At 42.1% G+C, this 25,852-nt stretch overlaps 1 protein-coding gene across 7 annotated transcripts in view; it reads left to right on the top strand.

Annotated features, from left to right (window-relative positions):
- Positions 1-25,325, top strand: part of arhgap20b (Rho GTPase activating protein 20b) — a 106,930-nt gene extending 81,605 nt beyond the window's left edge. For 6 of the 7 annotated variants that reach the window (XM_068047413.1, XM_068047411.1, XM_068047414.1 and 3 more), the window contains 6 exons: positions 4,809-4,987; positions 6,797-6,958; positions 8,717-8,826; positions 9,525-9,714; positions 17,540-17,657; positions 18,821-25,325. In XM_068047413.1, coding sequence (XP_067903514.1) covers positions 4,809-4,987; positions 6,797-6,958; positions 8,717-8,826; positions 9,525-9,714; positions 17,540-17,657; positions 18,821-20,601 — 2,540 coding nt within the window. In that variant the 3' untranslated portion in view covers positions 20,602-25,325. The remainder of the gene's footprint in view (positions 1-4,808; positions 4,988-6,796; positions 6,959-8,716; positions 8,827-9,524; positions 9,715-17,539; positions 17,658-18,820) is intronic. The other variant, XM_068047412.1, reaches the window with a different exon arrangement.
- Positions 25,326-25,852: the final 527 nt, after the last annotated feature.

The raw sequence follows: 25,852 nt of genomic DNA, 5'->3' as shown, positions 1-25,852 counted from the left end.
TCCCCAGTGTCAGGGGTCTGAGTTATGAGGTACAGCTGGAGAGACTTCAGCATTTCACCTGGGAAGGAGACGTCTGAGGGGTGATCTTAGAGAGATATCTAAGACGGTATGGTATGGAAAATCCAGAATACTACTTCAAAATAAATAGTGGGACTAGGACAAGGTGACGTTTGAATTGATACCAGGAGGTTCTTCTTCATGCAAAGTAATTAACACTTGGAATGGACTGCCAAGCAGAGTAATGGAAGCAGAAACCCTGGAATCATTGAAGAAACATTTAGGTGCTGCAATTAGTGGAGTGTAGGATTGTTTTAGACAGCCCACGGTTCCTGTATCAGGCCCAACAACACTCGGGTAGGTTTAGGAATAGGGCAGGGAGGCACCAGGGGTAGGCATGGTACTAATAAGCACTAGCTGCAATATTATATAAATGCATAGCATAGCCATTTTATGATATGAATCCCAGTGTTCTGAGGTTAATCTGTTTTTTGAACTTGAGAGAATGTTTAGAGGACAGTTTGCAACATGAGCCAGATGCTTCTTTATCTTTTCTGAGATATTAGTTTTTTTTTAGGTCTGGTAGAAATCAGCTGAACAGGCAATTAAAATTAGTCAGGTGATTTACATGCCGATGTTCTATTCTGTTCCTGCTGCCTTCTATTTTAACCTTCTGAGCAGGCGGCAAAAACATTCGTCTGAAACTGGAAGGGTTCTTTTTTTAAATATGTAGATCAGGGTCTGATGATGTCCCTGGGCCCTAATGGCAATTTTAACTGGTGGCCTGAGCAGGAAAGTCATTGTGGTTTTCCCGCCAGGTGGAGATAGTGGGAAGAGGAGCCAGGACAAGATGAGACCTAAATAGGTAAGTTTTTTAACTTTTTGAAAAACGTTCCTGTGAAGCCCCATATGGAAAAGTTAGACTTTCCTCCCCCACATCACTCTTCCCAAATTTAATACCCTCCCAAAACTCTCTCCCTGTGGCTTATCTGAGTGCCAGTCCTGTCCAGGTGTTGCCTGAAATTATGATCTTGCTTACTGGCCAACTTCCCATCCATTTCAAGTGGGCAATTGACCATGGAATGCTGATAAGGAGCTGGATTTAAAATCACCTCTTGTCTATTATCTTCTCCTTTGGTGTAGCCTTACCCTGCATGTCTCTGTCATTTCCTCTGCCTCGTGGCCTTCCATCAGATAAGGACATGTTATGGAAATGAAGATAAGAAACCCCATGGTAAGAGCTCCATGCCATAAGTGTGGGAATAAAAGATTTCACAGCTTGAAACTGCTGAAAGGTAGCTTGGAGAATACTTTCTTAACTGCATGTTGAGTTGTGTTTTCTACATGTTTCAGTCAAAGTTTATGCTTCAGTTGAAGTTTCTAGACATTCAAAGCCTGTGAACTCAACCACGGCCCGGTTTGGTAAGCCATGTGGGTAACTTAAAACTCTTTTCTACAAGCTAATGTCAGGTGAAATTCTGGTGTAAATGGCTGAATTTTTAAGAAAACAGCCTTAGCCCTCATTAGCACGCATTTACATATACATATCAGTTTGGGTGCAGCCAATTTTACTGGAATTTAATGTGTATTTTACTGTATCTGACTTAGGCCCCCAACAACGATGCCCTGTGCCAGAACTACACCAGTTGGAGTGCTACATTCATTTCACTTTCTATTCACTAAGAAAGGGGAATATTAGCCAGCATTCATTAGTAACAACTGCTGCTGATGAATACAATATGTAGATATCGCATGAGGGCAAGATTAGATTTGGCCTCAGTGTTTGAAAAGCCTGCTGACATTTATTGTTTAAGACTTGACATGAAGAATAGCCACATGATGAGTGGCTGCTCATGGGATTGAGAAGTGCCTCTTCAACTTTAAAGATTGGAATCTAGACTTGTATGACATCTTAGGGCAATTATCAAGTGAGTTACTAAGGCATACAGAGTGAGAAGATCATGGGGGTTATATTGGTGAAAGGGTAAAAACAGGCGCTAAGTGCCAACAATGCAAATTCTGTTTGAAAATTTGGTTTTAGCACACAGTTCTGGGGCTAATTGATGATTACCATGATTTAAATATGCCTGCAACAGACATCAGCAGGTTTAGCAGTCTCTGATGCATCTGCTCTGATGATGCAACCTTCCACGACAATGCTTCTGATATGTCTTCCTTTTTCCTCAACTGAGGATTCCCCCCCCCCCCCCTCCCCCCACCCCACTGTGGTTGACAGGGCGCTCAAGTAAAACAATTCCATTATTATGTAGTTAAGAAGTCTAGACAAGTTTGCTTTTTCAATATTGGAACAGAAAATGCATGATTGTAGATAATTTCTTTTTGTTGCTCCTGGTGAAGGGATTGTTTAATAATTGTAACATTTTTAATTAAAGTGCTCTCCTGGTGTCTATTATTCTCTTTTGTAACTTTCCATGACGAGGTCAAGCTTTTATGACACCATGGCATGCAAGCTGTTCCTGTGACTCTACGACTCTATGTAGTTCCATAGTTAGAGCATGATTATATTGCAGGCCTGTTTCCCAAAGTAGCTCTGCAGTGCCAGCTGCTTCAGAAACCAGTGTTTCTGGACAGTTTCTCCATTAGTAGGTTTGACTTTAGAACAACTATGCGCATCCACTGATTCTTTTCCCCTTTTATTGTGTATATTGTGCCATTTAAAGTGTCTCAATGGTGAAAATGGAACACTTTCCACTGGTGAATGCTGAGCCTGAAGTAGGAACCAGTGCCGACTCAGACAGATTTGTTTGGAGTCAATCAGTTACCGCAGCCATGGGCCTGGATTTTGTGCTGGAAACGGGGCTCCTGGTGCCGATCTGAAAAGGCGGAGGAGCCCCGCCTCTGCCTTCACCCACCGCCCCCCCCCTCCCCACCTCCCCCAGAGCGATCCTACAGTCTTTTTAAATCAAAGTTTCAGGAGGTGGGATCCCCATTCCTTTAAAGACAGGGATTGTGCCTCCATAAGCTGCCAGCCAATCAGAGCGCTGGCAGCTCAGCAGTATCAGCAGCGCCACCAGGAGAGGTGGCCATTGCCGGTGCTGCAGAGGCCTCAGACCTTGTTCCAGCTCTGGAACCCCGGAGAAGAAGTAGTTGTCGGGGCCAGTCTGGAAGGCGAGGGGTCTGGGGGGAGTGGTCTTGCAGTCCAGGCGGAGGGGGATCCTAGGGGTGAATTGGTTCCTGGTGGGGGTACTCCGTGGGCCATAAATTGCCCATGGGGGAGGGACCACCCCTCCGAGCCTGCAGGAGGGTGCCTCGCGTTACAAGGCAACCTCCCCGCATGGCGGAGGCCACCCCAAGATCCCAGCAGCGGCAGGAAGAGGCCCCTAATTGGCCCCTAATTGGCCACTAATTGGCCACTTAAGGGCCTCAATTGGCCTCAGGGTGGGTAGGCCGTTGTCGCCCTATCCCATACCCAGGAAGTTGGCTTGGCGATGGGGAGGTGATGGGTCGCGATACTCCGTGCCCCCCACCGCCTCTGATCCCACCTTATGGGGCCACACAAAATTCAGCACATGGTGTGGTTTGTGGTTCTCTGGCATTTCTCCTAGGCCTGAACTAAAAAGTATCAAATTACTTTATTGCTATTTACTAGGCAAAGATAGTACTTAAAAAAAATAGTTGTTTGGTTGTACAGAACTTGAGTATTGCTGAAAACAGAAACATTTTGTGGAAGCTTTTTGTCTTGCACTCGTCAGGGCAATTCGCAAGAATTCCAATAGTTTAAATTTTAAACAAAGTTTGGCAGTTAACTGTCAGTCACCATAAACTGGTGCATTGTCCATGGTAACGCCTCTGCCAATCAGTGTCCACTTGGCAACCAATCAGCACTCTCTTCTCATATAGTATAAATTTATTGCTTTCCCTTACATTGGTATTTTTGTGAATTGTCCTGATGAGTGCAAGACGAAAAACTTCACAAAATGTCTTCAGTATTACTCAAAAATAATACATGATTATTGTATGAGAATCATTGTTTGAAATATTGGGGTTAAATCTCCATGAGGGTTTTCCTCTTGTCTCTCATATCTTGGCAGAATGGTATTTATGCTATTTTCCAGTGTTTCTGTAACTCTTCCATCAAAGATGGTGGATAAGTGAGGGCATTCCTGCAGAATTTCTCCCTCAATGTGTTACTTTTTTTTGTTCTCATCAAGTTCAGGAGCGCTAGTGCTGGGAAATGGAACACTTACTATTTCTGTCAGCATCAAGCACTCTCAGGCCAGGTTACTTTAGTCTAAACTACCCCAGCAATGTGCTGGTCTACCACAGCAATGTGCCCCAGCCCCAATCTCAGAACAGTGCTCCCTCTTCATTACAACATCCTTTAGTTTCCCACACCAGTATTCCTTAAGCCCCTCTAAGTGAGATTACCTATTTACACAAAAGTGGAGGAGTTTTGTGCTTGGAAATAGGAACTGGATTTATGGTGCCTCAAGTACATTTCATGTGGGACTCTAGCAACCAGCAGACACAGAACATGATAAACCCATATGTATCCAGGTCCCAGAAGTGAAAGGTCACTATCTAGCCCATTACCCCTTCCAAACCTTTTCATATGTTACATAATGCAAGAGAGTAAGCATTTCATTAGAAGCAGGCAAAGGGATCAAGGAGTCAGTTACACAATAGTAACTTTGAATAATATGTGATGAGCCAAAAATATACTTGATGTGCATCCTCTGTACTGTTTGTCACTTTCTCCTGTTGCTGTTCACTAATCGTCCCTTACTTTAAAGGATTGTTGAATACTTGAGTCAAAATAATATCATTTTTATTTCCATGTTTTGTTCCAGAAACAACTCCAAAAACTCTTAAAAAGAGGAAGTCACTGATAGATTGGGCTCTCCGCCGCAGTTCCAGCAACCAGTCAGACAGCAGTCTTACCTCAGAGTCTCCAATTACACCAAGGAAACTTTTTGGTCTGTCCCTACCATCCATCTGTAAGAATGGCATCCTTCCTAAGCCGATCATGGTAAGGAATGCTGCTGACCATTGACTACTCTCCAAAAGCAATTCATTGGCTATGAAGATATTTGGGACATCCTGAGGATCTGTATAAATGCAATTTTTTCTCTCTCTTTTCTGGCTCTCTTTTTTCCTTTTCTTTCTTTGTTGTTCATTCTCGTTGCTACTAATTGTATCATTCTACAGTAGGAATCTTTGTGCATATATTCAGGTTAGGTCTCCAAGTTCAGGTTCTATATTAAAGTTAGGGCTAGCCTTCTCCTTAGGCTTAGAGTCATAGAATGGTTACAGCACGGAGGAAGGCCATTCGGCCCATCAGGCCCATACTGGCTCTCTACAAGAGCTACTCCCACACTGTAGCCCTGACAATTTTATTTCTTCAGGTAATTATCCAATTCCCTTCTAAAAGCCATGATTGAATCTGCCTTCACCACACTCTCAGGCAATGCATCCAGATCCTAACCACTTGCTGCGTATAAAGGTTTTTCCTCATGTCGTGTTGGTTCTTTTGTCATTCACCTTAAATCAGTGTCCTCTGGTTCTTGACCCTTCTACCAATGGGAACAGTTTCTTCCTACCTACTTTGTCTATACACCTCATGATTTTGAACACATTGATCAAATCTCATCGCAAACTTCTCGAAGAACAACCCTAGCATTTCCAATCTATTCACTTAGCAGAAGTCCCTCATTCCTGGAATCATTCTCGTATATCTTTTCTGCACCCTCTCTTAAGCCTTCACATACTTCCTAAAGTATGGTGCTCAGAAATAGACACAATACTCCAGTTAAGGCTAAACCAGTGTTTTATAATATTTATAATTGGCTTAGTATCTTCTTTGGCCTCCTTGTCTCGGGAGACAATGGGTAAGCGCCTGGAGGTGGTCAGTGGTTTGTGGAGCAGCGCCTGGAGTGGCTATAAAAGCCAATTCTAGAGTGACAGACTCTTCCACAGGTGCTGCAGATAAAATTGGTTGTCAGGGCTGTTTCGCAGTTGGCTCTCCCCTTGCGCTTCTGTCTTTTTTCCTGCCAACTGCTAAGTCTCTTCGACTCGCCACACTTTAGCCCCGCCTTTATGGCTGCCCGCCAGTTCTGGCGATCGCTGGCAACCGACTCCCACGACTTGTGATCAATGTCACAGGACTTCATGTCGCGTTTGCAGACGTCTTTAAAGCGGTGACATGGACGGCCAGTGGGTCTGATACCAGTGGTGAGCTCGCTGTACAATGTGTCCTTGGGGATCCTGCCATCTTCCATGCGACTCACATGGCCAAGCCATCTCAAGCGCCGCTGACTCAGTAGGGTGTATAAGCTGGGGATGTTGGCCGCCTCGAGGACTTCTGTGTTGGAGATACGGTCCTGCCACCTGATGCCAAGGATTCTCCGGAAGCAGCGAAGATGGAATGAATTGAGACGTCGCTCTTGGCTGACATACGTTGTCCAGGCTTAGTATAAGGTCTAGGTTAAAGACAGAATTAAAGTTGCCTCATCATTATGATTAAGGATAGGATATGCCTCCTTGTTTGTGCTGAAATTAGGCTTAGAATTAAGGCCAATACATACACTTCTCAACAGTGTTCAGCCATATAAAATAATTTGCTACAAAGGTACTTGTCAATTTACACCTCAGCTTTCTGTGAAAGTTACACAACTACTTCTGATGAAGGGTCATTGACCTGAAAAGTTTTCTCTGTTTCTCTCTCCACAGATGCTGCCCAACCTGCTGCGTATTTTCAGCATTGCCTGTTTTATTTCTTTAAATATTAATCAAATGGCTAGTGATTATTTTAATGAATTCTGGTGCTATTTCTCAACAGGATATGCTTGTCCTATTATATCATGAAGGCCCCTCCACCAAAGGGATTTTCAGGCGCTCAGCTAATGCCAAGACCTGCAAGGAGCTAAAGGAGAAGCTGAATTCTGGAAATGAGGTGCATATGGACAAAGAATCTGTCTTTGTAGCAGCTGCTGTCATCACGGTATGAGTTTGTATACAATTTTAGTCAGAAGTATGTATCTTTGATTAGACCTTAAACATGGATGTGCAGTGCCATCGATTTTAACCTCGAGAAAAGAGACAAGAGAATGATGGATCAGACTGAACTTGGCAGAATATTGCCAACTGAGACACCCTCCTTCCATTGGGTTAAAACTTATAAACTTGTGACCCCCTACATGGAGCTTTGCCTTCCAGGAGCCCATTTTAAAGGATTTTCCATCCATTAAAAATTGGATTTGTAAAATCTTTCCTATTATTTTCAAGTATTTGAATATTTTGTTGGAATGGCTCTTAAAACAAATATTAGGGGTACTTCTGTGCAATAATAGTAACATAATAGCACAATTAGTCCATCACATTGAATTAGTTTTGAAAAGCTTTATAGATTAAGATCTTGCACTGGGTGTATATGTCCTTTCCACAAACATTACTTCCTGTGGTCATGATTTTTGTCATGCTTTTCTGTCAACATTTCCCATTGAATTTTGCTGTATCAGCAGTCACAATGTAGTTGCATGCTCTGGCCACTAGATGCCTCTGAGGAGTGAGTATCTGAAGCCTCACTGCCAACATCTTCATATCCAGAACATATAACAAATCTTATATATGTCAACTGACTGTGGGCAATGCCACAGGCAATTTACTATTTGGATTTATTGCATCTAACATCTATCTATTGCACACTAAAATGTTATGTGGCTCAAATTTTCCAGGAATCATTCCAAAAACACAAATTTCACTGATTCTCAGCGTATCTCTTACAAACCTATTTTCAAAGGGTATGTCCTCCTCTCTCCTGTTGTCACATACCAACACCTTCCTTTGTAAATGGGTAGCTTTTAATTCACTGACAGCAACATCACAGGGGAATGAATCACTTTGGATCTTTGTTGTTATCTAGGCAAATAGAGCAGGTATTTTGCACACAGCACAATCCTACAAACAACAAACACATATTTCTTGTGTTCTTGTGAGAGACTAATGGGGTAGCAGTCTGCCTTGGTGCACAATGCGACTCGGTCACATTCATGCAATATGTTTAATCAAAAGCTTCTAAGAACACATATGATGAACAGTAGCATATTAAGGACTACCAATAACACACACCATCAGCAAGTTCAAAGAACATTCTAAAGTTATTCTTATTTTCTTTTTGGCAACTAATACTACAAATAAGACAGAAATAAATTATAATTCTAACAATTCCTCTTAGGCCATTAAAAACTGTTATTACCAACAGTTACAAAACATATTAAAAGGGAGCATCAAAGATTTAAAAAAAAGGATTAAATGGAATGAAAGGGTAAATTTTATGAGTTCTTGCCCAATGCTGGGCTTCTCACCTGAGGAGTCAGAATATTTTACCCGAAAAATAAGATCCAAGAAGAACAGGTGTAATGGGTTACAAATGAATGTAATGAATTGTACTTAGTGAAACTTGGCTGCTTGTAGTGGCAGTTATCTAGAGAACAGCTCAGGAATTTTGTTCATTTGCTTTGTTAATATTTGCACCACTCTGTTTGTCAGAAGTACTAGAATAAAACAATAGTGTGGAATTCACTAGTGTGGCTCCCAATAAAAAAATTATTTAATCACAATGTTGCTATTCTTCACCTTTACTTTTATTAAACTTACTTAAATCTGAGAATCATTTTGGAGAATTTTTTAATTTACATGCCTATGGACATATTAATGACAAAAATTTGAAAAGAATTTGACAGCTGTATTTTTTGTGTAGGATTTTCTACGTAACATTCCTGGTAGTGTTCTGTCATCTGAACTGTATGAGAAGTGGATGGAAGGAATAGAAAATGAGAATGAAGAGGAAAAGATACAGTTCATGAAGAAGTGAGAGAAACATTTTTTGACAATTTAACTAGCATATATCCGCCTGGTATCTATCTCTCAATCTGTGTTGAGCTAACTTGAGCTGAGTTAACTGACCTCAGCAAGGATCGCTATCATTGCAATTGACCTCGGAACTGTTGGACTAGGAGGAGAAAATGAGCCAAGCTTCCTGCTACTGATCGGCATTTGCTTACTGTATGACTAAACACCTCAGGCAGGATTTTCCCTGCAGGCTTCTGAACCCCGCCGTCAGGCTGAAATGTGGGTCAGAAGCCCGCACTGTGTGGTAACAGTCACTCGTTGTGATTGTCCCCAGGGCGGCCAATTAATAACCAGAGGGCTGCCAATACCATACTCTAGCTAGTGTTAACATTTATAAGAAAGAAGGGGAGAATGTTCCTACATTCCTTGAACATCCATACACATGCATTTTGCAGCAGCAGTGGCTGGACAGCAATCAGCAACTAGCATCCTGGTTGAACTTCTTCTCCCTAGCCAAATAACACTGAGGCCAGCTTTAACACAACAATTACTACCCTCCTGAATAAGTGCTGTATAAAATATTTGTTGATGGAATGGAAAAACTACATCACCTTTGGTTATATAGTGATTTTTAGATAAGTTATAGCTACTGTGCCAGAATTTTGAGTTTTAAGGCATAAGGTCAAGGTAACAGGAACATTTCTGATATTTTGCAGTCTGGTGGAGGAGCTTCCTGAAGCAAATGCCCTTCTTCTTCGTCACTTGTTTGGTGTTCTACATCACATTGAGAAGAACTCAGAAGAAAACCAGATGACAGCTTTTAACTTGGCTCTTTGCATAGCTCCAAACATGCTTTGGCTTCCTAGTCCCATGGGCCCAGAGGAAGAGAGCAAGTGCACTAGAAAGGTAACCTACTCATTTTGGACTTTCACATTTTCCAAAAGAAAATTAGCAAGGAGATGATTCTAAATGTTATGGATGGTTGAAGAGTTCTATTAATTTTAAATTTATTATTTGCTTCATGCTGCATCCACCATATAGCCTAAATTGATAGGTTATGGGGAAGTCATGTGCTTAGTGCTCATATAATGTTGTAATGATGTTGGAGATAGGCAATGCTGCCCATTGTTTCCAACTTCTGCATGCCCCAGGAGCTGTGCCATTTTGCCAATTCCTCCTGTCCCAGCTAAGGTGCATTGTACCTTGAGTCATTCCTCTCACTGCTAGAAGTTTTTGGGAAAAAGTCTCTAGCTTCTTTAGAGGAAAGGTTAGATTAAAAGATTGCATTTCTGTAACATCTCATCATGTCTCTTAGACACATACCAAGGCACATGTCATCATGAATTATGTCAAAGTGCAGTAACTACTGCTATGTGGACAAATGCAGCAGTCATTTTGCATACAGGGTACAGCAGTACAGTGGTTATTTACTGAACTAGTAATCCAGAGACTGGTTATTCTGAAGTGAGCTACTTAACCCCTGGCTCATGCCACCTTTCCTTTCTACCTTATTGGATACTTTGCCTTCCCTAATTCCTCTCCTAATTGCTCACTGCTTTTCTGCCTTCCTATTCTCCTGTAACTATCCCAGGCTTGAATTCCCCCTTAGAGGAGTCCACAGCTACCCTCTGTGTTCCTCTCAGCATTCTTTAAAGAGCTCATCAAGGTACCTATCACTGCTTCCTCATGAACAGCAATGCCAACAGCCTTATCCTCTTCTCTAGCCAACCTTCCCACTCAGTGCACCTGCTGGGGGCTAGTCTCATCATCCTCCTTCCTGTCTCATGTATCAACATTCATCACCCTCGTAGCATTTTCCACCAGCATATCCATTCTCATGCACAACCCTTTTGTAGATGGTTGCCTTGAAATTCTGGCTTTGACTGAAACTTGGCTGATGGGTGATGACACGTTGCTCCTTACTGAAGCCTCGCCATCTGGTTATACTTTCCTTCTACTGCCCTACCCACACTGCCACAGTGATGGTGTGGCCTTTATCACCAAGTTATACCTTCATCTCCCCCCCTCCTCTGAGCATCTCAACCGGTTCCACCTTCTCACCTCTCCTTTAAAATCCTTGCTGTCTATCCATCCCAGTCCCCGAAATGTCACCCAGGTTTCTCTCTGAGATATCCTCCATCCTTTCTTCCCTCAATCTTTGCAGCTTTCAACTCTTCATCCTCAGTGATTTCAATCCCCATCTCAACTGATCACCCTCTCTCCTCTGATTTCATTGCCCTCCTGTCATCCCTTAACTTCTCCCTCAATATTCACAGATACCATTAATGGAGTGTGTAGATTGTATCGTTTTTCTTCGTCTTTGCAGTACTTCAATCTTGTCTGTATTAAATTTGATCTGTTGTTGTTCTGCCCACTTGAATATTCTGTAAATACTGAAACCCTCCTAGTTTGATAACGTTTACAATAAGTGCCATAGAACCCCCAAAACTAGCAAAGATCTACAAGCCTGCTGTAGAAAGTCCCCATCTGCACTATGAGTGATTGAGAATACATCCTAGAAAGGTGTTGGAAATGGAGACCAATTATTCCTATTACTGCTGTTATTTTTACATTCCTTGCCAGACCTCTGTCATAAAGATTTGTTTCCGCATATATAAATTATCAACCTCTAAGCATAAAATCAACCAAACATACAGGGTCCACGAAGCCTGCGTGCACTATCCTTATATAACACACTAATCACAGACTCAATAGTTGTCCAGAGTGCTGACTCGAGGAGTGGACTGTGAACCAGCAGACTACCAGCTTTATCACACTGACTGCTCAGTGACCTCTGTCTCTCCACAAGTGGCGGGGATGGGGGTGGGGGTGGGGGTTGGCTGGTGGAGGGGAGACGGTGAGGGAAAGAAGACAAGGACAAAGAATAACATTATAAACTTATTATAAATCATATGCTTGGCAAGTAGTTGAAAGGAAGCTTTTTTCTCTAAGTACAACAAAAAATTATCATAGTTATTCTTAAAATAAAATATTTACTTTGTAATAGTTCAGTGGATATTCTTCTGTAATCTTTGATAATTAGAACAGTTGTAGATTCCGGTCATGAGATACTTATAGTTTTTCTATTCTTTGATAAAGACTCTCAAAATTAGAATTGGAATTGTTTACAACTACGTGATAAAGTTTAATCCAAATTGATCCAGGTTAATAAAGTTTAATCCAAATTGTTCCAGGTTAATAAAGTTTAATCCAAATTGTTCCAGGTTATAAGAAACTGGATGAACTCAGAATCAGAGGAATGATTGGATTTATGGAGTGATTCCTCAATCCTGGAGAGGTATAGTTGGGGAAGGTACCTTTGTTGAGTTTTTTGAGGAAGTGACGAAGGTGATTGATGAAGGAAGGGCAGTGGATGTTATCTATATGGACTTTAGTAAAGCCTTTGACAAGGTCCCGCATGGCAGACTGGTACAAAAGGTGAAGTCACACGGGATCCGAGGTGAGCTGGCAAGATGGATACAGAACTGGCTCTGTCACAGAAGACAGAGGGTAGCAATGGATGGCTGTTTTGAGGGATGTGACTAGTGGTGTTCTGCAGGGATCAGTGCTGGGACCTTTGCTGTTTGTAGTATATATAAATGATTTGGAGGAAAATGTAGCTGGTCTGATCAGTACGTTTGTGGACGACACAAAGGTTGGTAGAGTTGTGGATAATAATGAGGATTGTCAGAGGATACAGCAGGATATAGATCGGTTGGAGACTTGGATGGAGAAATGGCAGATGGAGTTTAATCCGGACAAATGTGAGGTAATGCATTTTGGAAGGTCTAATGCAGGTGGGAGGTATACAGTAAATGGCAGAACCCTTAGGAGTATTGACAGGCAGAGAGATCTGGGCGTACAGGTCCACAGGTCACTGAAAGTGGCAACGCAGGTGGATAAGGTAGTCAAGAAGGCATATGGCATGCTTGCTTTCATCGGTCGGGGCATAGAGTATAAAAATTGGCAAGTCATGTTGCAGCTGTACAGAACCTTAGTTAGGCCACACTTAGAATATTGCATGCAATTCTGGTCGCCACACTACCAGAAGGACGTGGAGGCTTTGGAGAGGGTACAGAGGAGGTTTACCAGGATGTTACCTGGTCTGGAGGGCATTAGCTATGAGGAGAGGTTGGAAAAACTCAGATTGTTTTCACTGGAACGATGGAGGTGGAGGGGCGACCTGATAGAGGTTTACAAAGTTATGAGTGGCATGGACAGAGTGGATAGTCAGAAGCTTTTTCCCAGGGTGGAAGAGTCAGTTACTAGGGGACATAGGTTTAAGGTGCGAGGGGCAAAGTTTAGAGGGGATGTGCGAGGCAAGTTTTTTACACAGAGGGTGGTGAGTGCCTGGAACTTGCTGCCAGGGGAGGTGGTGGAAGCAGATACGATAGCGACTTTTAAGAGACATCTTGACAAATACATGAATAGGAAGGGAATAGAGGGATATGGGCCCCGGAAGTGCAGAAGGTGCTAGTTTAGGCAGGCATCAAGATCGGCGCCGGCTTGGAGGGCCAAATGGCCTGTTCCTGTGCTGTACTGTTCTTTGTTCTTTGTTTGGTCCCATGAGAAGCGTGTCTTTGAGGGAATGACATCTAACCTCCTACCTCTTGCCTATTTCCAATATGTAGATGATACGTTTTCTATATTTGAATCCGCAGTTGCATGCAATAATGTCCTTGCATGTCTTAATAGGCTCCATCCTGCTCTCAAATTCACCTTTGAAATGTAGCAGTCAAATGAGTTCCCTTTCCTTGACGTACTAATTGAGAAATCTGTTAAGGGATTTTCCACCACAGTCTACCACAAACCTACCTAACTGGTCAATGCACGCATTGGAATTCTTATAGTTCCATGTGCTATAAGATTGGCCTTATCGGCAACCTCGTAAATAGGGCCTGAGCCATTTGCTCACCATGCAAGCTTGATGCTGAAATAGGGCAAATCAAAGACATCCTGCGTGACAATGGCTACCCTGATCAGATCATTTCTCGCTGTATATTGTGCAAACTTATGAATGGGCCTAAGGCCATCTTTTACAGCCCTGAAAAGTGCCCAGTCTACCGCAAATTACCCTGGAAGGGTAATGTACCCCAAAAATTGAGCAACAGGTAAAGCTAGCTATTTCACACTGCTACTATGCAGTAGCAACACGTGTGGTGTTCACCACTAACAGGATTCTGCTGTCAAGCCAAAAAGTCATCCTGCCTATCACACAAATGAGTAATGTGATATATGAATTTCAATGCCAGTGTGACACTAGGTTATATAGACTATACGTCCCAAAGACTGGCGAATCATATCAAACAACATGTCCCTTCTGCTGTTCGCAACGGGCAAGGTACGGGCCATACCCAACACTGACATCTACCCATCAATCTGGAAATTTGCCCAGGTATGTCCTGTACACAAAATGCAGGACAACCTGGCCAATTATTGCCCGATCAGTCTACTCTCAATCATCAGTAAAGTGATGGAAGGTGTCATCGACAGTGCTATCAAGCAGCATTTGCTGATCAATAACCTGCTCAGTGACGCTCAGTTTGGGTTCCGCCAGGGCCACTCAGCTGCTGATCTCATTACAGCCTTGGTTCAAACGTGGACAAAAGAGCTGAATTCAAGAGGTAAGGTGAGAGTGACTGCCCTTGACATCAAGGCAGCATTTGACCGAGTATGGCATCAAGGAGCCCTAGCAAAACTGAAGTCAATAGGAATCGGGGAAAACTCTCCGTTGGTTGGAGTCATACCTAGCACAGAGGAAGATGGTTGTGGTTGTTGGAGGTCAATCATCTGAGCTGCAGAACATCACTGCAGGAGTTCCTCAGGGTAGTGTCCTAGGCCCAACCATCTTCAGCTGCTTCATCAATGACCTTCCTTCAATCATAAGGTCAGAAGTGGGGATGTTCGCTGATGATTGCACAATGTTCAGCACCATTTGAGACTCCACAGATACTGAAGCAGTCTGTGTAGAAATATCCAGGCTTGGGCTGATAGTTGGCAAGTAACATTCGCACCACACAAGTGCCAGGCAATGACCATCTCCAACAAGACAGAACCTAACCATCTCCCCTTGACATTCAATGGCATTTTGATCGCTGAATTCCCCACTAGAAATATCCTCAGGGTTACCATTGACCAGAAACAGAACTGGAGTAGCCATATAAATACCGTGGCTACGAGAGCAAGTCAGAGGCTTGGAATCCCGCGGCAAGTAATTCACCTCCTGACTCCCCAAAGCCTGTCCACCATCTACAAGGCACAAGTCAGGAGTGTGATGGAATACTCTCCACTTGCCTGGATGGGTGCAGCTCCAACAACACTCAAGAAGCTCAACACCATCCAGGACAAAGCAGCATGCTTGATCGGCACCCCATTCACAAACATTCACTCCCTCCATCACCGATGCACAGTGGCAGCAGTGTGTACCATCTACAAGATGCACTGCAGCAACGCACCAAGGCTCCTTAGACAGCATCTTCCAAACCCGCAACCTTTACCACCTAGAAGGAGAGGGGCAGCAGATGCATGGGAACACCACCACCTGCAAGTTCCCCTCCAAGCCACACACCATCCTGACTTGGAACTGTATCACCGTTCCTTCAGTGTCGCTAGGTCAAAATCCTGGAACTCGCTTCCTAACAGCACTGTGGGTGTACCTACCTCATGGACTGCAGCAGTTCAAGAAGGCAGTTCACCAGCTTCTCAAAGGCAATTAGGGATGGGCAATATATGCTGGCCTAGCCAGCGATGCCCACATCCCATGAATGAATATAAAAAAGCCTGTGCTTGCAAAACTCAAAACACAGTGTTGAACATTAGATATGATTCTGCGATTGGACAACATTTTCTAAATAATCCACAGTGTGCTAAGAATTATGCTGACAACCAATTTAAGATTGTCAGTCGGGCTTGCCATGTGGCACATTTGCACGTACTGGAAGCTACATACATTAATACACAGGGCCCTATTCTTTGCAGTCAGAAAGAATATGTACAAATATTGCACCTGTTTCAGCTGAACAAAATAAGTGATAGTCAATCGCTGGTTCATTCCTCAGGGTAATGCCTTGACCAATCAGAGTTAAGCTGCCTGGTTTAAATTTCAAACAAAGATTGGCAGTTAACTGTCAGTCACCATAAACTGGTGCATTCTCCATGGCAATGCCTCTACCAATCAGAGTTCTCTTGCCAACCAATCAGCACTCTCTTCTCATGCAGTATAAGTTGTCGTTTTCCCTTACATTGGTTATTCTTGCGGGTTATCTTGATGAGTGCAAGACGAAAAGCTTTGACAACATGTCTCTATTTTCAGCAATACTCAAGTTCTGTACTACTAAACAACTATAAATAACTTTATTAACAGCAGATAAATGAAACAAAAACTCAAATTAAAATGCAATTTTTGACACTGATGATGCACTCCCTGTGGCGCCTCTTAATTGTCCTTATCACCATGTCCCTGGCCAGCTGTGGGCTCTAAATAGACACTCTGGTGAAGCTTGCTGGCACAATACTGGCCTGCTCAGAGGCCGGCTCAGCCAGAAGCAAGATAGGCCCAGTCAGACAGGGTGATCAACTCAGGGAGACACAAGCCCACCTATTTTCTGATGCCTAAAGGAGCACTGTTAATTTTAACTTGCCATTTTTGATCTTCTTTGGCTGTACTTCCCAGTAAAACTGGACAAAGCATGCACCAGTTGTTTCCTAAATTCTGAAGGCTGAATTCTCTCTTTGGAGGATCAGGAGACGTCCAGCGGGGAAATTCCGAGGACTCACTGGGTTTGTGGCGTTTTCCTCATTGCTTTTTTATAGACACTTCTTGACTGCTTCTCAAGAATTAACACTTTTTGAATGATGAATTTATAATTTATAAAATGCTCATACATACAAAGCTGCAAAAGCCCCGGCAGCAAAATTTGTAGATCCATTTAGAATAAGAGTAGCGATTATCCTGACTGGCAGTCAGAACCCTATTTATGTCATAGGACCCAGATTTACAAATTAAAATGGCCTATTGCCTGAAACAGACACATGCTCCAATTTCCCATTGGTAATCCCCTTTTGGAATGATATCAGCCAAATTGGGAGCGAGAACAGGACGTTTAGTTTTCCACACGATTTTCAAGGCACTATCATCCATTTTCTGTCTGATGATGCCAGTGTAAATCTCCCTCCAAGTATGATTTGTTCAAATTTAACTTTGATTGGCAGCCCTTTTTGAATTAAGCTGTTATTTAAATTTATTGGTTCGTAGTTAATTTTATGAAGGTATTCATTTGCCTGTCTATTTCAAATCAGACAGTTTGTGGCTTTCAAAGAAAGGTAGTCAAACCACATAGATTCCATAGATGGTGTGAAGAGGAAAACTACTGCTATGTAAGGGTATTACTTACATCATACTTTAACATGATGATTATAAACTATTTATTACATTTTTACTCGATAAGAAATAAGCTACACTTAATCACAATTGTAAAATAGATGTCAAACTGCTACCATTAAGGCTTCAATGTTCTTTCTTGAATGGGTTGCTCAAAATTGCACAAATTACTGTGAACTAACCATTGCCTTCTATAAATTAATCATCATTTCCCAATTCTCTCCCAGCTCTTCTCCTGTTACACCCTGTGTGAAACACCTGGGACATTTTGTTGCATTAAAGACAGTATATAAATACAAGTTACTGTTGTTGAATGTCGTGATGCATCTGGGACTTTGTGCTTTCTTCCAGGTGGCCATTCTTGTACAGTTCATGATTGAAAACACTTACCGAATCTTTGGTAGTGGGCTGAATTCTCTCTTTGGGAGATCAGGAGACGTCCAGCGAGGAAATTCCGAGGACTCCCTGGGTTTGTGGCGTTTTCCTCATTATTTTTTTATAGACAGTGACCAGTGGGAACAATCTCTCAGCTTCTACCCTATCAAGCCCTTTCAGAATCTTGTATGTCTCAATTAGATCATCTCTCATTCTTCTAAACTCCAGAGAATATAGGCCTAATTTACTCAGCCTGTCATCATAGGACAATCTCCTCAGCCCAGGGACCAATTTAGTAAATCTTCGCTGCACTGCTTCCAGTGCAAGTATATCGTATTACACACTTTCCCTTTTGTTCTCTTCCCCACCAACACCCCGCACCCCCCACCCCACCCCACCTTCACTTGTTTAAAACCTAATACTTTTCTAATCTTTGCCAGTTCTGATGAAAGGTCACAGACCTGAAACGCTAACTCTGCTGCTCTCTCCACAGATGCTGCCTAACCTGCAGAGTATTTCCAGCACTTTCAGTTTTTATTTCATATTTCCACTATCTGCAGCATTTTGCTTTTATTCTAGCAATGCAAGCTGCTGTTGTGCATTCAGCTAGCCAGCAGTTTGTGTCGCGCTCAGCTGAATGCTAAAACCAGGCAAATGAGGAGGCAGAACGATGTTCGCAAGCTGCTTGCCTCAACAGGACCAGGCATGGGCGGATCATTAATTGTGAGCCCCACACCTGAAACTGGGAGCAGACAAAATTTTAACCCTTTGTAACTGTCCCCTGAGACCTAATCTGGATTGTTGTCTTCCTTTAATTACACCATCCTAATTAACCAATGGTCTAATGGGTAAAGGCATTACCTAGTGTAGTACTAAACCATAAGAACTAAAAGTCTAATCCATGATCTGAGTTTGCTAATCTCAGTTAGGGTGACTATAAAGAAGCTACAGTGCCTCTGTACTATGAAAAGAATAAAATCAGCCAGGGTTTCTGCTCTAAATGCCTATTTAGTAATTCCTGCTGCAAATTGTAAAGATGTCAAATAAGGGACAGATTTTGATTTGGCTATGATGACTTCTACTATCAAATAGCCTTCCATAGTTCGCTGTTTATATCACACACATGAATGACTGTGTGACTTCAAGCAACTGTGGAACAGCATTGGAGCAAAATTCAGTACCTTCAGCTAAGAGCATAAGAAAATCATGTGGAAAAGTTATAACATTCTGATCTTTCTTTCAATGTTACTTTTGCAGATGTGGACTTGTTGCAACCACAGTATTCATCTGACGATATGGATTCAGCATTGTCTGATCAAAAAAGGCAAGAAGTTGAAAAGGACCAGAAAAGTAATTCCATCTTTATCACCTTGAATGATTCTAGAGTGTATGCTACTGAAGAAGCCAAGGACATTTGGAACCAACAGAGCTTCTTCAATGAAGAAGCTTCATGTAAGAAATTCCTAGAGAAGATTGACAGTGGAGACCTCTGTGAGCAGTTGGAAAACGAGTCTTTATATTCCTGCTCGTCTGTCTCTTCACTTGCAGCTATCCAAAGCATTGATTCAGCACGAGACCGTTGCTCGTCCGAGCCCAGTGTCTGCCTGTCACACCACCTTGCCTTGTCTCACGAGCCAGTGGCTCGCCAGTCAAGCTGTGATGCAGCCATCACTCATGGCCACATTGATCATTTACAACAGTTGAAAAAGCTTCAGATTGAAAGTCAGAAGCTATTGGATGATGGAAAAGGACCTGGTTCTAATAAAACAAGATATACATTTTGGAGGTCCCCTCAAAGTAATACGAGGCTGAAACAGCCTAATCCACATAAAATAAATCTGTCAACAAGGTCAAGCCTATCAAGCCTGTCTTCGCCGACCACATCACCCTCAGAATCTTCACTAAGTTCAATAGATAGCGCTTTCTCTTGTTCTGACTCATCGGTGTTTGGTCGCAGTGACACTTTGCACTTTGGGAATTCTGGAAAATGCCAGACACCCTCACCTTGTATCTCCAATAGGCTTCCTGGCAAATTACCTGGGACCTCATCATCTTCCGTGGCTTGTTGTCTTGATGATTTGGATTGGTACAATGAGGAAGCAGAAAAAGAAGAGGACTTGGACTGTGAGAGTGAGCGAGAGGATTCAACCCAAATATCAATGGAGCACATGTCTTGTTCAAAAAATCTAAGATCAGTGGATGCTGAAGGTTCTGAAAAGGATTTTGACCTTTTTACAAGTGTGGCCTATATCAGACATGATGAACTTGGGACAAATTGTGTCCAAAATGATGCAGAGGAGTTAAACAGAGAAAGTTATCAGGAAAGAAGGAATAAGTTGACTGTTCCCCATACAACACAATTTGTCACATTGCCTGAGGAGTCCACTGTAATGCCTTCTTATAGTAAAAATTTTAAACGGACTAAAATAACATTCTACATGGCACCAGGAAAGGTGTTAACTATACAGCAAATGGGTGATCAAGAGAGGCAGAACCCTGAAGTTAACAATGTTGCACAAGACAACAATAGTCACTATAGTGTATTACCACCCAGCAAAGGAAGTACAAGACGATTAGGGCAGACTTTAAAGGTCCACATTCCACAAACTGTGTTTTATGGACAGAACTCGCCCTTGGTTCTCCAATCTGTTGCACGAAGACAGATCTCTGATGGATCCGAGGCATCGGAGCAAAAACTTATACCCGGGGACAACTTAGTGAGAACTTCTTCCAGAGACTCTCCTTCACAGAACAGCAAGCAGTTATTGGATGGCTCAATTCAGCCTGCATCACCTCAGCAATGCAGCAATAACACTAGTAATAAAAGGCACACTATTCATTTTATATTGCCTCCCTCTGTTAAAACTACTGTTAAGGATTACTTCCTTCACAATGAGGTCAAACACTGCCTCAGAGACACTACAACAGTGGAAAATGAGCTAATTAGGAGAAGACAAGAATGGCAAAGCAGACGGTGCACTGATTCACAATTGGAAGACTTTGAAAAGATTATTTTTACAGATGAATCTTATGTCTGAAAATGTAACCTTCGAACAGTTGTTTTTAACACATTTTTAAACCAAGTCAGCTCTCCATAATTGCTACTCATAAACCCAGTTCCTACATAAAAGGTGACATGGTGGTACATATGTATGTTGAGAACCAACACTATTTCTACAGCCTAGAAGTTACTGTCTTAGATATTAGCAGACAAACACCTAAATGTATAGAATCATAGTGGTTACAGCACAGAAGGAGGCCATTCATCCCATCAAATCTGTGCTGGCTCTCGATAGTTAACATTCCATTCCACTGCCCTTTCCCTGTAGCCCTGCAAATTTTCCCCTTCAGGTGCTTATCCAATTCCCTTTTGAAAGCCATGATTGAATCTGCCTCCACCACACCCTCAGGCAGCGCATTCCAGAATGTGAACACTTGCTGCATAAAGAGGTTTTTCCTCATGTCACCTTTAGTTCTTTTTGCCAATCTCCTTTAAATCTGTGTCCTCTGGTTCTTGGCCATTCCGCCAATGGGAACAGTTTCTCTGTATTTTCTCTGTCTAGACCTCTCATGATTTTGAACACATCAATCAAATCTCCACTCAAAACTTCTCTGATCCAAGGAGAATAACCCCAACTTCTGAAATCTATCTACATAACTGAAATCCTTCATCCCTGGAATCTTTCTCATAAATCTTTACTGCAACCTCTCCAAAGCCTTCACTTCCTTCCTAAAGTGTGATACACAGAACTGGACACAATACTCAAGTTGAGGACAAACCGGTATTTTATAACGATTCATCATAACTTCCTTGCTTTTGTACTCCATACCTCTATTTTTAAAGCCCAGGATTCCATATGTCTTTTTGACCACTTTCTCAGCCTGTCTTGCCACCTTCAACAATTTGGGCAGATATACCCCTAGGTCTCTTTGTTCCTGCTCCCCCTTTAGAATTATACCCTTAGTTTATACTGCTTCTCCTCGTTCTTCCTACAAAAATGTATTACTTCACACTGCTCTACATTAAATTCCATCTGCCACATGTCCACCCATTCCACCAGCCTTTCTATGTCCTCTTGAAGTCTCACTATCCTCTTCACAGTTCACAATAATTCCAAGTTTTGTTTCATCTGTAAATTTTGAAATTGTGGCCTGTACACCCAAGCCTAAGGCATTAATATAGATCAAGAAAAACAGTGGCCCTAGTACCAACCCCTGGGGAGTTCCACTGTAGACCTTCCTCCGGTTCAAAAAACAACCGTTCATCACTATTCTCTGTTTCATGTCACTCAGCCAACCTCGTATCCATGCTGCCACTGCCCCTTTTATTCAAAGGGCTTCAACTTTACGTTAAGCCTATTACGTGGCACTTTATCAAACGCCTTTAGCAAGTCCATGTACATCACATCAACTGCATTGCCCTCATCAACCCTCTCTGTTAGCTCATCTAAAAACTCAATCTAGTTAACATAACATGATTTGTTTATAACAAATCCATACTGGCATTCCTTAATTAATCCACACTTGAACAAATGACTATTAATTTTTTCCCAGATTATCCTGTCTGAAGACTTTTCCACCAGCAAGGTTAAACTAACTGTCCTATAGTTGCTGGTTTTACCCTTGCACCCTTTTTTTGATCAAGGGTGTAACATTTGCAATTTTCCAGTCCTCTGGCACCACCTCTGTATCTAAGGAGGATTGGAAGATTATGGCCAGTACATCCACAATTTCCACCCTTACTTTCCTCAGCATCCTCAGATGCATCCCATACAGTCCTGGTGACTTATCGACTTGAAATACAGACAGCCTTTCTAATACCTCCTCTTTATCAATTTTTAGCCCATCCAGTATCTCAACTACCTCCTCTTTCACTGTAATTTTGGCAGCATCTTCTTCTTTGGTAAAGACAAATGCAAAGTACTCATTTATAACCCAGCCATTCCCTCTGCCTCCATGGTGTAGATCCCATTTTTGGTCTCTTATCACCCCTACTCCCCCTGTTACTATCCTTTCACTATTTATATGCCTTGTAGAAGACTTGTGGATTCCCATTCGTGCTAGCTGCCAGTCTCTTCTCATACTCTCTCTTTGCCACTTATATTTTCTTTTTCAATTCCCCTCTGAACTTTCTATATTCAACCTGGTTCTCACTTGTACACACTCTGCTTCATCTTACACTCTATCTCTTTTGTCATCAGGGAGCTCTGGTTTTGGTTGTATGTCATTCCTCCATCCATTATTTTAATGGAGGAGTTAACTTGATGTCTGTTAAAATAATGGATAGAGATATGTTAAACTTTTGTCTGCTAATATTGAAAACATTAGCTGCTAGACTTATCACCACAATGTTTCTCACAGCATCCTTCCCAACATTAGACATCCTACAAGTTGCACCACAGACTCCTTTGTTTCACCTCTAGTTTGTTAGTGGTATCACTTTGATATTGAGCTGGTTCCAAGATGAATGCCGAAGATTTTCTGTTCTGATACCTGAACCAAGCAGATCTGAAGTTTATGATTAACCAACCAATCTGTCTCATGATGCTTTAGTGCATACACTCATCCTAACTGAGCAAGCACTGGGAAGATTACGAGCACACTGTGCTGGGAAGCTGCAGGGTTTCAGTTGATTAAACTCCAGCGTTACCCCTGCAAACACTTGAAGACCCATAACTGCTGACCTGGTACTTAAGCACTGTGTATTTTGGTAAGTGAGGTGGCCATGTAGGGAGAGAGTTTCCACAAAGGATTGGTCAAACATAAATTCTACACATATAGATTTTCTTGGGTTGGGGTCTCTTAAATTTGGTGATAGTTTTCCACTTACGGCAAACACCTGGCTAACCAAAAAAAGATGATTTCCCAATGGCTGAGAGTTTAAAAGCATAAATAGCATACAGCCAGGGAGTCCCAAGTTTAATTATTAATTTGATCTGGATTACCCAATCTCAACAGGGGCAGTATTTGGGGTGTTGTAATTGGTCTCCGATATGGAGAGGTCAAAGTTCTTACTTCTGCTTAGTCTCCAATGATTCCTGTTGCAAAATGTGTGTGCATGGATATCAGGTGAGAGCAAAATTAGGCTTTGTTGCAAAGCAACCCATGATTAAAAATCCTGGCAACACTTATTGGCTGGACTCACACAAAATGAATGGCTACTTGAAGCACTGGAGGACTGTTGACACTTCCATAACTCTAACCTAGTAAACACAACAGGGCGAGGGAAAAACATAAAATAAGAATTGTAAAAATCCCTCACATTTTCTTGATGTCTGCCATTGGGCCAGGCATTTATTTGCTTACTTTTCTGTTCCTTTTTCTGACTCTTTATATGATTTATGCAGTTACGTTTCAGTGAGGCTGAGGTAGTACAGCTTTCAAATCTGTCGCTTTGATACATTCCATTTGTCATGTACTGCATTTGGATTCTCTTTTACAATGGTACACATTTCGTCATAGGAGATGTTTATAATTTTTAATTGAAAAAATTGCTGGTTCTTTGTTCCTGCATGAACAACATTGATTGTATAGTGTACAGTGCTGAATCAAATGTTAAGCTATTGCAATGATTTTAATCTGAGCTTTTTACTACCTTGAATATTACTTATGATGAAGAATACTGTGGAGCACCATATTTATTACAACTACTGAACACTGAAGATTTTTAACTGTATGAAGCTTTATTAAAAATGAGTTAAAACATCATATCGTGAGCTATAAGGACCAAAAGATCCCAAACCCAGACTTTCAGTTCACTACTGAATTAGCTGATCACAGACAGGGAGGGGAAGAATCATCCAGATTCCCACCACTATCGCTGATCTTGGTTGGAGAGTGCATGTCTGGAAATTGGTTAAAGATAGGATTGGGCTTGGATGTGATGCCTTCCACAGTTTAATAGCTAACAAGATCTCATTGTGACACTCAGATGGAGAATGGGCACATGGGTGAGGTAACAGAGGGCTGTCAGTGCCCATGAAATCTAACCCCACCAAGAATTGGCGCCTTCACAACGGTATGAGAGAAAACTGGGGGAAAAATTATAATACAGTAATATGGTCTAACTGCGCAGTACTAGATAGCATTTACACTACTTATATAGTACTATCATGATGAAGTAATCAAATTTTGTCATGAACATTGATTTTAAACTGTTACTGGAGTGAGGGGAGGACTTGTTGAACAGATCAGCCATGGCTGGAAAAGACATTTGCATATTAACAGATGGTGTTTGGAAGGACAACGCAGCCATTCCCTGACACATTCAACCCACAATGGACTTTTGATCACCAGATGTTGAAGGTGGGGAGCTGGCATTCCAGGGTGACTGCTAAGATGGCCGAATATACGAACAGACACGGTCAAACCAGCTAGTCACATGATTAACTTGCTGGGCAACCTAAGTTGTTTGAATTTGTACAAACAGTTTGGGCAGAAAGCTGTTTGCTTGTAGACTGGGAAGATTCTCTCCTGTCTGGTCCCATCTCTTTCTCACAAGCCTCTGAATCCACTGAAGACACATGAAAGCCAAGAGAAAAAAGTCTCCTACAGTGAACAAGGTTTAAGAGGAATACTGGGCTCCAACGAGAAGCAAGATCTACCTACAATCAAGGACTCTTCAGTGAGCTTGAAGAACCATACCACCAACTCTTCAGATATTGTTTCAAACCTTTCCACTTTATTTTTCTTCTGCTCTTTTCTGTCTCTATTTGTATATGTGTATAGGGTATGCATGTTAGCTTGGGGTGTGGCATGTATGATAGGCGTAAACTGAATTAGAGTTTAAGTTTAATAAATGTTAACTTTTTTCGTTAAACCTAAGGAAGCCTGTTTGTGCTGGTTTCTTTGCCTTATAATTGGAAAGCGGTGAACAAGGGTTCACCAAGGGGGAAGGTAAAAACACGGTGTGTTTAAAATAAACTCTATTACAGTAAGACCAGGTGAAGGCTGAAAGGGAACCTTAGACCTCTTTCTCGTCTGGTCGTAACAGAAATTTGGGGCTCGTCCGGAATTGACGCACAGACAAACGAGGGAAATTGGAAGTGGGAAGCCAAGTTGTTCCCAAGCAAAAAAAGAGCACGATATCAATACAGGTTTTCTTGTGGTTGTGTGTGCTTGAATACTAACATGTCTGCAACTGAACCTAATAGCTCTCCAAGCCAGGATGAAGTAACTTGGGATAAGTTAAAAGCACTGTCTGTGGAGGAATTGAGGAAAATGGCTGAGCAGTGTGGGATCACTGTATGTGGCAAGGCTGGGAAACATAGAAAATAGGAGCAGGAGTAG

This window comes from Heterodontus francisci, chromosome 15 (assembly GCF_036365525.1).
Source record: "Heterodontus francisci isolate sHetFra1 chromosome 15, sHetFra1.hap1, whole genome shotgun sequence".
In the NCBI taxonomy this organism is placed as follows: domain Eukaryota; kingdom Metazoa; phylum Chordata; class Chondrichthyes; order Heterodontiformes; family Heterodontidae; genus Heterodontus; species Heterodontus francisci.
Note: the sequence above shows the minus strand (reverse complement) of the source record. Positions and strands in the feature narration are given on the sequence as shown.